This window comes from Mustelus asterias, chromosome 5, assembly GCF_964213995.1.
Source record: "Mustelus asterias chromosome 5, sMusAst1.hap1.1, whole genome shotgun sequence".
Lineage (NCBI taxonomy): Eukaryota > Metazoa > Chordata > Chondrichthyes > Carcharhiniformes > Triakidae > Mustelus > Mustelus asterias.
Window position 1 is genome coordinate 13,057,739 of NC_135805.1, and position 14,850 is coordinate 13,072,588.

Consider the following 14,850-nt stretch of genomic DNA (forward strand, 5'->3'; position numbering starts at 1 on the left):
TGTACACAGGGAGTGGGGGATCTGATCCTGGGATCTGTACACAGGGAGTGGGGGATCTGATCCTGGGATCTGTACACAGGGTGTGGGGGATCTGATCCTGGGATCTGTACACAGGCAGTGGGGGATCTGATCCTGGGATCTGTACACAGGGAGTGGGGGATCTGATCCTGGGATCTGTACACAGGGTGTGGGGGGATCTGATCCTGGGATCTGTACACAGGGAGTGGGGGATCTGATCCTCGGATCTGTACACAGGCAGTGGGGGATCTGATCCTGGGATCTGTACACAGGGAGTGGGGGATCTGATCCTGGGATCTGTACACAGGGCGTGGGGGATCTGATCCTGGGATCTGTACACAGGGAGTGGGGGATCTGATCCTGGGATCTGTACACAGGGAGTGGGGGATCTGATCCTGGGATCTGTACACAGGGAGTGCGGGATCTGATCCTGGGATCTGTACACAGGGCGTGGGGGATCTGAGTGTAATCCTGGGATCTGTACACAGGGAGTGGGGGATCTGATCCTGGGATCTGTACACAGGCAGTGCGGGATTTGATCCTGGGATCTGTACACAGGGCGTGGGGGATCTGATTCTGGGATCTGTACACAGGGCGTGGGGGATCTGATCCTGGGATCTGTACACAGGGAGTGCGGGATCTGATCCTGGGATCTGTACACAGGGCGTGGGGGATCTGAGTGTGATCCTGGGATCTGTACACAGGGAGTGGGGGATCTGATCCTGGGATCTGTACACAGGCAGTGCGGGATTTGATCCTGGGATCTGTACACAGGGCGTGGGGGATCTGATTCTGGGATCTGTACACAGGCAGTGCGGGATCAGAGTGTGATCCTGGGATCTGTACACAGGCAGTGCGGGATCTGATCCTGGGATCTGTACACAGGGAGTGGGGGATCAGAGTGTGATCCTGGGATCTGTACACAGGGTGTGGGGGGATCTGATCCTGGGATCTGTACACAGGCAGTGTGGGATCTGATCCTGGGATCTGTACACAGGGCGTGGGGGATCTGATCCTGGGATCTGTACACAGGGAGTGGGGGATCAGAGTGTGATCCTGGGATCTGTACACAGGCAGTGGGGGATCAGAGTGTGATCCTGGGATCTGTACACAGGCAGTGGGGGATCAGAGTGTGATCCTGGGATCTGTACACAGGGAGTGGGGGATCAGAGTGTGATCCTGGGATCTGTACACAGGGAGTGGGGGATCAGAGTGTGATCCTGGGATCTGTACACAGGCAGTGGGGGATCAGAGTGTGATCCTGGGATCTGTACACAGGGAGTGAAGTTCCATCAGGGAATATTTTTATTACATTTTTCTTACCAGAACTCTCCATCTTCCCGATTTATCAGGAGATTATCCTTGATTCTAGGATCAATCCGGTTCCACTCCGGAGACCTGTTTTGTAACACATGGAAATAGGAACAGCAATCACCACAGCGAACTCGAATCCCAGTGAATTCCCACCTTCGGCTGAGTGAGTCAAACTCCAATTAGTGTGAAACACTCACAGTTTTCTGTTAATTTTATGGTAATGATATTATTATCGGCATTTTTAAAATCAAATACCTAGAGCACTTATAAAGAGAGACTGTTTTGGATACAGTGCCTCACCAGGGGGGTGCCACCCTCTCTCATGTTGTGAGATGCATTCTACACAATCAGGATCGCACAAACAGCAATGGAGGACCAGTTAATTGGTTTCAGTTTTGCTGCTTGAGGGAGGAATGTTGGCCAGTCCTTCTGGATTAAACCCTGTGAATAATCAGATCTTTCATCGCTGCATGAACCAGAGACAGGAGCTCACTTTAGCCTTGTCTAAATGACAGCCTTTTTAACAGTGCAGCATTCCCACAGGACGGCACTGGAGGGTTAGCCTGCATCCTGTACTCACTTCTCTGAAGTGCTTCTTTACCTATGACCCATTGACTCAGAGACAGGACTGGATCATATCACTAAGTTATCAGTTGGGTGATGGAATCCCCATCACCTCCCTACTATCCTTTAAGAATCTCCTGACACCCTAACTCCTTGACCGAGCTGCTCCGACTCAGTCTCTGAGAACTCTCCTGGGGAGGTTTTCCTGTGATAAACATACCTTGAACTGACTGGTTTGTGAGCTATTTCAGAGTCAACCACATTGCTGTGGCTCTGGAGTCACATGTAGGCCAGACCGGGTAAGGACGGCAGATTTCCTTCCCTAAAGGACATTACTGACCCAGGTGGGTTTTTCCAACAATCGACAATGGTCATCATAGAAACATATAGAAACATAGAAAAACTACAGCACAAACAGGCCCTTCGGCCCACAAGTTGTGCTGAACACATCCCTACCTTCTAGACCTACCTATAACCCTCCATCCTATTACGCTCCATGTACTCATCCAGGAGTCTCTTAAAAGACCGTATTGAGTTTGCCTCCACCACCACTGACGCAGCCAATTCCACTCGCCCACCACCCTCTGTGTGAAAAACTTCACCCTAACATTTCCCCTGTACCTACCCCCCAGCACCTTAAACCTGTGTCCTCTCGTAGCAGACATTTCCACCCTGGGAAAAAGCCTCCGAGAGTCCACCCGATCTATGCCTCTCAACATCTTATATACTTCTATTAGGTCTCCTCTCATCCTTCGTCTCTCCAAGGAGAAAAGACCGAGCTCCCTCAGCCTATCCTCATAAGGCATGCCACTCAATCCAGGCAACATCCTTGTAAATCTCCTCTGCACCCTTTCAATCTTTTCCACATCCTTCCTGTAATGAGGCGACCAGAACTGAGCACAGTATTCCAAGTGGGGTCTGACGAGGGTCATGAGACTTTTAATTGCAGATTTTTGTGGAATTCAAGTGTCACCATCTGTCGTGGTGGGATTCTAACCCGCAGAGCTTTTAACCCTTTTAACATCGTCTACACTTCCCACTGCCTGGGGAAAGCAGCCAGCATAAGAGGCATAGATCGGGTGGACTCTCAGAGGCTTTTTCCCAGGGTGGAAATGGCTGCTACAAGAGGATACAGGTTTAAGGTGCTGGGGGGTAGGTACAGGGGAAATGTTAGGGTGAAGTTTTTCACACAGAGGGTGGTGGGCGAGTGGAATCGGCTGCCGTCAGTGGTGGTGGAGGCAAACTCAGTAGGGTCTTTTAAGAGACTCCTGGATGAGTGCATGGGACTTAATAGGATGGAGGATTATAGGTAGGCCTAAAAGGTAGGGATATGTTCGGCACAACTTGTGGGGCCGAAGGGCCTGTTTTGTTCTGTAGTTTTTCTATGTTTCTATAAACAAGGACCCCACGCACCCCGGACATTCTCTCTTCCACTTTCTTCCGTCAGGAAAAAGATACAAAAGTCTGAGGTCACGTACCAACCGACTCAAGAACAGCTTCTTCCCTGCTGCTGTCAGACTTTTGAATGGACTTTCATTGCATTAAGTTGATCTTTCTCTACACCCTAGCTATGACTGTAACACTACATTCTGCGCTCTCTCCTTTCCGTCTCTATGAACGGTATGCCTTGTCTGTGTAGCGCGCAAGAAACAATACTTTTCACTGTATACTAATACACGTGACAATAATAAATCAAACCAAGTTAAACCCTGAAAAGCGTGAGGTTATGCACTTTGTGAGGAAGAACAAGGCAAGGGAAAATACAATGAATGGTGGGATGCTAGGGAGTACAGAGGACCAGAGAGACCTTGGGGTGCATGTCCAAGGATCCCTGAAAGTAGCAGGACGGGTAGATAAGGTGGTTAAGAAGGCAAATGGGATACTTGCTTTTGTTAGCCGAGGTATAGAATATAAGAGGAGAGATATTACAATGGAGCTGTATAAAATGCTCCTTAGGCTATAGCTAGAGTACTGTGTGCAGTTCTTGTCACCATATTATAGGAAGGATATGATTGCACTAGAAAGGGTGCAGAGGAGATTCACTATGATGTCGCTTGGGCTGGAGTGCTTCAGCTATGGAGAGATGCTGGTTAGGCTGGGGTTGTTTCCTTACAGCAAAGAAAGCTGAGGGGTCCTCATCGAGGTGTACAAAATTATGAGGGACATAAATAGAGTAGGTAGGAAGAAACTGTTTCCCTTAGTAAAGGGCTCAATAAACAGGGGGCATAGATTTAAGGGTCAGGGCTAGGAGATTGAGAGGGGATTTGAGGAAAAACTTCTTCACCCAGCGGGTGGTGGGAATCTGGAACTCATGGTCTGAAAGGGTGGTAGAGGCAGGAACCCTCACAATATTTAAGAAGCATTTAGCACCAAAAAAATTCAAAGTGTCAAATTTGTGTGAAAACGGGAGAAACTCCCGCTGATTTGTTTGGCATGACTCTCAGATTGAATCTCTGACACTCTGTTCACTGCAGAATGCCCCAGCGGGATTCACTCTGGAAAGCAGTGGGCGGGGCCCATTCCCGCTGGAGAGGCCGCTGGAGAGTGCAGAGCGGGTCATTGTGCATGTACTGATCTGTCAGTGTGGATTGCCGATCTCCGCTCTGACAGATCGACGCATGCGCAGTGACCCCGCACTGCTGGCCTCACGATCACTGACCAACCCTGCAATCTCGCATCACTGGCCTCCTGACACCCCCCCCCCCTCCGCCCCCCCCCATCCCCACCCGCTGATCGCTGGCCTCCCAGGCCTCACCAGGCCAGCCCCAATTTCCCACCCCTCCTCCAGGCCAGCCCCGATCTGCCCTCCCCACCCCAAACCCAGATGGCCAGCCCCGATCTGCCCTCCCCACCCCAAACCCAGATGGCCAGCCCCGATCGCCGTCCTCCCTCCCTCTGCCTGTGATCCCTGTGAAGTGTGGCAGCAGGTTCCCCCACCCCCACTGATCGCCCCCCCATAGGCCCCACCCACAATCGGCCCCACCCTTCTGCTCCCACCCCCTTGGCACTGCCTGATGCCTGCTGGGCAGTGCCAAGGTGCCCCTTGGGCAGTGCCAGGTGCACCCCCTCCATTACCCCCGATCTCCTGGGGGGCCTGCATGACCTTCCTTCACTCCAGCGGGTTCAGGTCTCCAGCTCCCCATTAGTGGGAAGCTGTTGTAAACCCCACTGGAGAAAGCTACTCCTGGTGGGGCGGAGAAGCTCACAGGCCGGAGACTTCAGTCTTGGGCCTGCAAATGACACTGAAATGCTGATTTCCATATTGTAATCAGCTCCATGCCAATTTCCGATGCAGAGATAATTAGTCTGGAAATCTTCAGCTGGTAGACGCGCAGAGGCCCGGGCACCCAATGGGAAGCCCGCAAAACGGCCTCTGTTGATGCCTCCCGGCTGAGAGAATCGTCACCCCCACAGCATACAAGGCGACGGACCAAGTGCTGGAAAATGGGATAAGGACAGATAGGTGTTTGATGGCCAGCACAAACATGATGGGCCGAAGGGCCTCTTTCTGTGCTGGAAAACTCAGGCTCGATCTTAGGACCTTGTGAGGGCATGAAGCTAATTTAAATATTAATTAATTACCTGATTTACATGTCATTAGTGAGACCCAGGCGCTATTGTAAGATTGTGCCCGACTCCATGACTATTATCCTGTGTCTCTGGGTTACTAGTTCGGTGACAGTATCTAGGCTGATGTGTGATTTGCCGTGATGAGAAGGAAGGGTTTGGAAGAAGAGATTTTTCTCCATTGTCCACAGTGAGGGCAACAAGTCATTATTACTCACAGCAGATAGGAACATTTACATCCCTCACCAACCAGTGTGCTGAGTATCCATAATACTGGGTTAGGGACTGCCACAGCCCCATCGAATTCACACTAAGCCTCAATGGTTAGTGAACCAGCTGTGAACACTCATATTTCATTCCACATGGTGAGAAATAACAACACTTAGATGATGCAGATTAACTTTCACCTTACACCCTTTGGGAAGAATAGAAAGGAGTTTCCCTCATACAGCTCCTCAGATACTGAAGCAATCCGTGTCCAAATGCAACAAAACCTGGACAATATTCAAGTTTGAGCTGATAAGTGGCAATAACATTAGTGCCATAGACAGTACTGGCAATGACCTTCGCCAAGAAGACAGCATAACCATGTCCCATTGACATTCAATAGCATCACCATTGCTGAATTCCCCATTGTCAACATCCTGGGGGTTACCATTGATCAGAAACTGAACTGGACTCGCCTTATAAATACTGTGGCTATCAGAGCAGGTCAGAGGCTAGGAACAATCCCCAAAGCTCGTCCACCATCTACAAGGCACAAGTCACGAGTGTATAAAAACTCCCTACTTGTCTGGATGAGTGCAGCTCCAACAACACTCAAGAACACCATTCAGGACAAAGCATCTTGATAAAAAGTTCCATCATGTTATTATCGCTCATTGCCATGGAGTCTGGTAAATAGAACATAGAACAGTACAGCACAGAACAGGCCCTTCGGCCCACGATGTTGTGCCGAGCTTTATCTGAAACCAAGATCAGGCTATCCCACTCCCTATCATCCTGGTGTGCTCCATGTGCCTATCCAATAACCACTTAAATGTTCCTAAAGTGTCCGACTCCACTATCACTGCAGGCAGTCCATTCCACACCCCAACCACTCTCTGCGTAAAGAACCTACCTCTGATATCCTTCCTATATCTCCCACCACGAACCCTATAGTTATGCCCCCTTGTAATAGCTCCATCCACCCAAGGAAATAGTCTTTGAACGTTCACTCTATTTATCCCCTTCATCATTTTATAAACCTCTATTAAGTCTCCCCTCAGCCTCCTCCGCTCCAGAGAGAACAGCCCTAGCTCCCTCAACCTTTCCTCGTAAGACCTACCCTCCAAACCAGGCAGCATCCTGGTAAATCTTCTCTGCGCTCTTTCCAGCGCTTCCACATCCTTCTTATAGTGAGGTGACCAGAACTGCACACAGTATTCCAAATGTGGTCTCACCAAGGTCCTGTACAGTTGCAGCATAACCCCACGGCTCTTAAACTCCAACCCCCTGTTAATAAAAGCTAACACACTATAGGCCTTCTTCACAGCTCTATCCACTTGAGTGGCAACCTTTAGAGATCTGTGGATATGGACCCCAAGATCTCTCTGTTCCTCCACAGTCTTCAGAACCCTACCTTTGACCCTGTAATCCACATTTAAATTAGTCCTACCAAAATGAATCACCTCACATTTATCGGGGTTAAACTCCATTTGCCATTTTTCAGCCCAGCTTTGCATCCTATCTATGTCTCTGTGCAGCCTACAACAGCCCTCCACCTCATCCACTACTCCACCAATCTTGGTGTCATCAGCAAATTTACTGATCCACCCTTCAGCCCCCTCCTCTAAGTCATTAATAAAAATCACAAAGAGCAGAGGACCAAGCACTGATCCCTGCGGCACTCCGCTAGCAACCTGCCTCCAATCCGAAAATTTTCCATCCACCACCACCCTCTGTCTTCGATCAGACAGCCAGTTACCTATCCAATCGATAGGTTATTGGATAGGCACATGGAGCACACCAGGATGATAGGGAGTGGGAGTGGTACATCACTAACTGCAGGCTGATAAACTGCTGTGATTAGACTGGGTGTTAGAATGGGGATCTCACAGTCAATGGTGCTAGTTCCAATTTAATGATAGTTATTGACAGTCGAGAATTAATGAACCAGTTATTCTGGTCTATATGGAACCTTGTATTGCAGGATTAGCAAAGAGTTTGGCACCAGCCCTGAAGGCCTTTATTCCTCCTCAGCCTTCCTGTCGGGATTTAATATTTCTGGAGCAATTATCTTGTCATCAAATAGATGCTCGAGGCAATTTTTACAATAAATATGGACAAACATAACGACATTTCTGCACGTAAGGGTGGAGAACATCCGTGTTGATGGAGATATTATACAAACAGGTGCCAGTTAGGAGTAGGAGGAGGTCATTCGGCCCCAGCTTTCTGCATCTTAAACATTCATTCCCTCCACCACTGACCCACAGTGGCAATGGTGTGTACCATCTACAAGTTGCACTGCAGGAACTCAGCAAGGCCCCTCAGACAGCACCTTCCAAACACGTGCGTGTCTGAGGACTCTGGCTCTGTATTCGAAGTTTAGAAGGATGAGGGGGGGATCTCATTGAAACTTACAGAATATCAAAAGGTGTGGTGAACCATCGTTGGTTCCCACTGGATAGTACTGGGCCAGGGCTGGCCAGCACTATGGGAATGTATATAGGTTACTGTGGGATTGTACTAATGTTGTTGTTGGGCTAGGGTGGGATTGATACACCTGTGGTTGTTACTGTTGTGGCACATCCCAGTCGGGCTCCGCCTCCTGGGAGAGGTATAAGACCCCCTGCTCGGGCGGGACCTCGTCAGTCTGGGATAGTGTGTTAAAGTTCTGATAGTTCCATTGTTAGTTAATAAAAGCCTTCTTTTACCGAAGCTTTGAGCCTCGTGTCCAATTGATGCGCATCAAAAGGCCTGGATAGAGTGGAGGTGAAGAAGATGTTTCCATTAGCGGAGAGATTAGGATCCAAGGGCACAGCCTCAGAGTAAAGGGACGACCCTTAAGAACCGAGTGGAGGAGGAATTTCTTCAGGCAGAGGGTGGTGAATCTGTGGAATTCATTGTCACAGAAAGCTGTGGAGGCCGGGTCACTGAATGTATTTAAGACAGAAATAGATAGGTTTTGGATTGGTAAAGGGATCAAAGGTTACGGGGAAAAGGCGGGAGAATGGGGTTGGGAAACTTATCGGCCATGATTGAATGGCAGAGCAGATTCGATGGGCCAAATGGCCTAATTCTGCTCCTATATCTTATGACCTCATGGACCACTACCATCTAGACCAGGGGTCTTCAAACTACGGCCCGCGGGCCACATCCGGCCCGCAGCGGGCTACATCTGGCCCGCGGCCAGTGGGGCGGGACGGGATTCCCGCTGCCGAAAACACTCCCGCGTCCGGAACCCCGCCGCTGACTCAGGATCCGGACGCGGGGACGGAAGCCACAGGCCGGACATTTGCTGCCGCTCCGCGCGGTGTCTGATGGACCCATGGGAATCCCCGCCCTCTTTCCCAGCCTATTGTCCAATCAGAGCTGCCGTCCTGTGACTGACGGTTTATTAAACGAATCAGCAATGGAGACATCTGTTATCCAATTGCCGCTCTGCATTGACTGAGTGACAGCTGCTTTATCCAATCCGTAAGCTCCATCTGTCTGAAATGAGAGAGAACAATGACAATGATGGCGGCAATTCAGACCAATTCAGTTATGGAAGGAAAAAACAAAAGTGGACAGTGAGTGCCGCCTGTTTAATGAAGAATGGGGTGTAAAGTACTTCTTTGTACAAGCAGGTGATAAAGCCTTGTGTGTCATATGCAACAAAACTGTTGCAGTTTTGAAGGAGTACAATGTACGTCGGCACCATGAGACCAAACATGAACCAAGTTATTCCCAATTCACAGGAACACAGCGTTCGGAAAAATTTGAATCAATGCAACGCAGGTTGCTTTCCCAACAAGCTTTTTTTATGCAGAAGATAACTGAAAATGAAGCTTGAACCAGGGCCAGTTACAAACTAGCTTATGTGTTGGCTAAAAGAGGAAAGCCATTCACCAATGGAGGTCTCATCAAAGAGTGTATAATGGAAGCAGTGGAAGAGTTATGCCCAGAGAAAGCAAATCTGTTCAAAATCATCAGTCTTGCGCCAAATACTGTTGCTCGTAGAATTGAGGATATGGGAAGCAATATATTTCATCAAATTGCAGACAAAGCAAGAAATTTTCAGTTGTATTCTCTCGCACTTGATGAATCGACTGATGTGTTTGACACATCACAACTCCTAGTATTCATCCGTGGTGTCGACAGTGAATTTAATGTGACACAAGAATTAGCATCAGTGCATAGCATGCACAGCACAGTAACTGGAGAAGACATCTTCAAAGAATTGCAAAAAACTGTGTTAGAATATAACCTGGAGTGGAATAAACTGCAATGCGTGACAATTGATGGAGGAAAGAACATGTCTGGGGTGAAAGGTTTGGTTGGACAAATCACAAAAACTTGTGAGGTTGGTGGATTCTCAAAGCCCATGTTTCTGCATTGCATTATCCATCAACAAGCATTGTGCGGAAAATATGTGGATATGTCTTGCGTTCTGAAACCTGTTGTTTCAACAGTGAATTTCATTCGATCTCACGGGCTTAATCATCGCCAGTTTCGTGATTTTCTGAAAGAAACTGATTCTGAGTTTGGTGACTTGCCTTATTATACAGCAGTTCGATGGCTTAGTTGTGGAAAGGTTCTATCACGGTTCTTTCAGCTCAGAGAGGAAATTGATTCCTTTCTCACAGAGAAGAATCGACCCGAACCACTTTTATCAAACACTGACTGGCTTTGGAAATTGGCATTTTTTGCAGGCGTGACAGGCCATTGAATCAATTGAATCTGAAGTTGCAAGGTGAAACAAATTTGATTTGTGATCTATTCGCGCATGTCAAGGCATTCAGGGCAAAACTGATGCTATTTCAAGGAGAAGCTGAAAGTTCATAACTTGGTTCATTTTCCATGTTGTGAAAAATTTCATGAAGAAAGTGAAGCAGAATTTCCTTCTTCATTTGCAACAGAAATCATTAAGGACTTGCAAAAACAATTTCAGAAACAATTTTCTGATCTTGATGGAAACACAGATGAAATAAAGCTGTTTCAAAATCCATTTGGCTGCAATGTTGAAACACTCCCAAGTCAGTTTCAAATGGAAATTATTGATCTCCAATCAGATGACCTGCTGAAAGACAAGTATAATGAAGGAAATCTGATCCAATGTTATAAATCTTTGCAGCCTGAGCAGTTTCCAAATTTGAAGCGATTTGCTTGTGGATTTGTATCAGTTTTTGATACAACGTACCTGTGTGAACAAACATTTTCAAAACTGAAGTATGTCAAGTCCAAATATCGAGCAAATTTATCTGATGAGCATTTGAAGTCCATTCTAATAATTGGCTCCTCAAGCTTGAAACCTCAGTTCAGCAATATTTTGAAATTAAGAAAGCAGTTCCATCGTTCCCATTAATCTTGTGCAAAACTTCATGATTTGTTGGTTACGATTGAAAACTCCAATTGCCAGAATTGTGTAGAAAGGTGCAGGCTGAATTTACTTTTGTTCGACCTTTATTAAGAGTTCAAGTTTATTTTGAATTTCTTTGCTTTGTTTTACTGAAGTTCTTTCTTGGGGCGTGTTTATTTTTCTGATTGTGTGCCACAAAATTGGGCAAATTCTCATTTCAAGTAAACATTTGTAAAATTTCAGTAAATAAAATTAATTAAAAAATGAATCGCCTGCTTTCCTCATCTGCAGTTAAGTAATTGATTATTTTGTCAGAGCATTTGCTAATGATTGGCATTTTTACTCATTATATATCATTTCTCAGTGTAAGCACGGCATTGTTTCTTTGTAATTGTCACATTTGTCTTTTGTTCTGAATCATATCATGCTGATTACAAAGATGATCCAAATAAAACTTATTCATTCATTTAAATTTTATTCATTCATTTATAAAACTAATCTTTTTTCTTTGGCCCCCGAAAATTTGTAAAATATACGATGTGGCCCTCGTACTGAAAAGTTTGGAGACCCCTGATCTAGACGGACAAGAGCAGCAGATACCTGGGAACACCACCACCTGGAGGTGTCCCTCCAAGTCACTCACCATCCTGACTTGGAGATATAACTCCGTTCCATCACTGTCGCTCGTCAAAATCCTGGAATTCCCTCCCTAACAGCATGAGGGAGAACAACGCCACGCCGTCGTCGCCATTTTAAGTCAGATCGTGTAAACACTGTTGTGTTTACGCGATTATTATTATTACTGTGTTATTATATTTAAGATGTTTTAGGTAAAATATATACTATATACCAAGACAAACATTTGATTAATTGACGGTAGATGTGAACCATACGTAACTGTTCCGACTTACATACAAATTCGACTTACAGACAGACTTAAAAATGGAACTCTTTCGTAACCCAGGGACTGCCTGTAGACCAGAATAACTGGTTCATTAATTCTCGACTGTCAATAACTATCATTAAGTTGGAACTAGCACCATTGACTGTGAGATCCCCATTCTAACACCCAGTCTAAACACAGCAGTTTATCAGCCTGCAGTTAGTGATGTACCAGACTCCATGGTGATGACAATAACATGATAGAATTCTTTATCAAGATGCAGAGTGAAGTATGGAGACTAGGGTGCTGAATCTTAATAAAGGAAACTATGAGGATATGAGGCGTAAGTTGATAGATTGGGGAGAGTTACTTAAAGGGATGACAGTGGATAGACAATGGCAAACATTCAAGGAACGCATGGGGGAACTGCAGCAACTGTTTATTCCTGTCTGGCACAAAAGTAAATGGGTAATAGAGCCAATCTATGGCTTACAAAGGAAATTAGAGAGAGTATCCGATCTTAGGAGAAGCATACAGATTGGCCAAGAAAAATAATAGGTCTGAGGATTGGGAGCAGTTTAGAATTCAGCAAAGAAGGACCAAGGGATTGATTAAGAAGGGGAAAGTGCAGTACGAAAGTAAGCTCGCAGGGAACATAAAGACTGACTCTATGGGCCCTATTTTACCATTTTGATTCTAAGTGCTGGGCGGAGTTGAAACTGGGAGTGTTTCAGATCCAACCTTTAGACCCGTTCTCAGGCGCCCCCATTCGCACTCTGCCTGAAAACTATCAGCGATTCCGAATCGTGCTGCACAAGCCTGTGGGCGGGGCTTAACGTGCCCAAAATCCTGCAGCTCCAATCAGAGCCTCCAACTGCACATGCTCACAAAACAGATAGAATGCTGCTCCCCTGTCACACCGCTCCCGGGTCGGATAATACCTCCCCCTGGCCGCCATAGACATTGCTCCAGCCCCACAACATTACTGACCCCCTTATCCCCCCACAGACATTGCCCCATCCCCACAACATTACTGACCCCCTTATCACCCCACCCCCTCCGCCACCCAGAATGACCATGGGCCCCTCCGCCTCCCTTCCCGCTCACTGATCTCAGGCAGAGTAGCAGCGGACCCCCCCCCCCTACCGATCTCAGGCAGAGTGGCGGCGGACACCCCTCCCCCCCTCACTGATCACACGCAGAGTGGCAGTGGACCCCCCCCCCCCACCGATCTCAAGCAGAGTGGCAGTGGACACTCGGCACTTACTGAAGCACCTGAATCGTACTTGTATGGAGCATGTGTGTTTAGCGCCGATTCTGGATGGGTGAACGTGGTGGGAAAGGGAGAAGTACCGGTAAATTTGGGCGTGCAGCCCATTAAGTCAATTTAAATGCTTGCATTGAAATGGCCGTTGCGCCATTTTGGGTTCGGTCCTGATCGCGATCATTTTCAGGCCTTGGTAAAAGGGAAACCAGTGTGGAGGCAGGCGCAGATCGTGCTACTCACTTCACGCCCAACTTTACCAAGTTTTCGTGCCTTTTGGGAGCAACTTGATGGTAAAATCGGGGCCGAAGAGTTTCCATAGATTCACGAAGAGAAAGAGGTTGGTGAAGGCAAATGTCGGTCCCCTACAGACAGAAACGGGGGAATGTATAATAGGGCTCATTGTTCCACAGGAGCAGGCTGAGGGTAACGGAGCTGTTTGTGCATTTTATTTATTTATTTATTTTTCAGTTAAATTAGTGAAAAAAATCGGAGGTTTTTTTTCAAAACAGGAAGTAGGCCCAGCAGCAGCCTGGGAAGGTTTAAAAGTAGGCCGCACCTTTGAGCGGGCAGCGTCGGTAGCGGGCAACAGAGTGAGCAGGGGGCAGAGTGAGAGCGGAAGGGCTTTGGCTCAAAACGGGCTTCGGCGAGAACAGGCAGAGGCGAGAGTAGGTTTTTTCTTTCCCAGAAAGTTTATTCTTGTTTTTCCCCAGAGTAAAAAAAAAATGCCAGGCAGGATGTTGGAATGCTCCTCTTGCAGGATGTGGGAGATCAGGGAGACCTCTGGTATCCCTGACGACAGCACCTGCAAAAGATGCATTCAGTTACAGCTGCTAGCAAAGCGTGTTAGGGAACTGGAGAAGGAGCTTGATGACCTCCATCTAATTCGGGAGAATGAGAAGTATATAGACAGTAGCTTTAGGGAGATAGTTACACCTAAGCAGCAGAGCACAGGAAATTGGGTTACTGTAAGGAGAGGAAATGGCAGTGTGAAAGGACAGGCAGAGCAGGGTTCCCCTGTGGCCATACCCCTCCACAACAGGTATACTGAATTGGATACTGTTGTGGGAGATGCTTTACCTGGGACAAGCTGCAACAGCCGGAACTCTGATACTGCGTCTGGTTCTACAGCGCAAAAGGGTGGGATGAAGAAGAGGATCCACTGGAGCAAGCTGAGAGGGGTGATTGAAAAGCAGCAGTGCTGGTAAGAGATTAATTGGATTAATTGAATTGTTTATTTATTTAATTAGTCAGCTAGTGTGTGTATTTTTTTGGCCTTTACTTTAACAGCAGTTTTTCAAGTTTAAAGTGAAAACTAGAAGTGGGCAGCAAAGGAGTCTGGGAAGGGTTTTTATTTTAACTTTAAAAGTCAGTTACCTGGGTGGTTCCCCCTCAGTAGTAGTTTTTTTTTTTCTCTCGGGCCCCTAGCCCTATAAATTGGTGCAGAGGAGATACCCGATCCTCTACACTGGTAGAGGATCCCACCCTTCCATCCTCCTCTAACCTAATTATAAGTGTGGGGAAGTTTTTTTGTTTTCTTTTTTTCTTGCTGGTAATGGCTTCAGGGATGGCAGTTCAGGCAGTATGCTGCATCTCCTGTGGGATGTATGTGGTGAGGAAATCCAGTAGTGTTTCAGGAGATTTTAGTTGTAAGAAGTGCATTAGATTGCAGCTTCTGGAGGAGCGTGTAAAGGA

At 47.1% G+C, this 14,850-nt stretch overlaps 1 protein-coding gene across 1 annotated transcript in view; it reads right to left on the reverse strand.

Moving 5' to 3' along the window:
* LOC144493370 (calpain-14-like) overlaps positions 1-14,850 on the reverse strand; it is a 153,873-nt gene that overhangs the window by 75,601 nt on the left and 63,422 nt on the right. Inside the window, exon 9 of the mRNA XM_078212192.1 lies at positions 1,342-1,416. Within this exon, the coding sequence (XP_078068318.1) occupies positions 1,342-1,416 (75 nt within the window). The remainder of the gene's footprint in view (positions 1-1,341; positions 1,417-14,850) is intronic.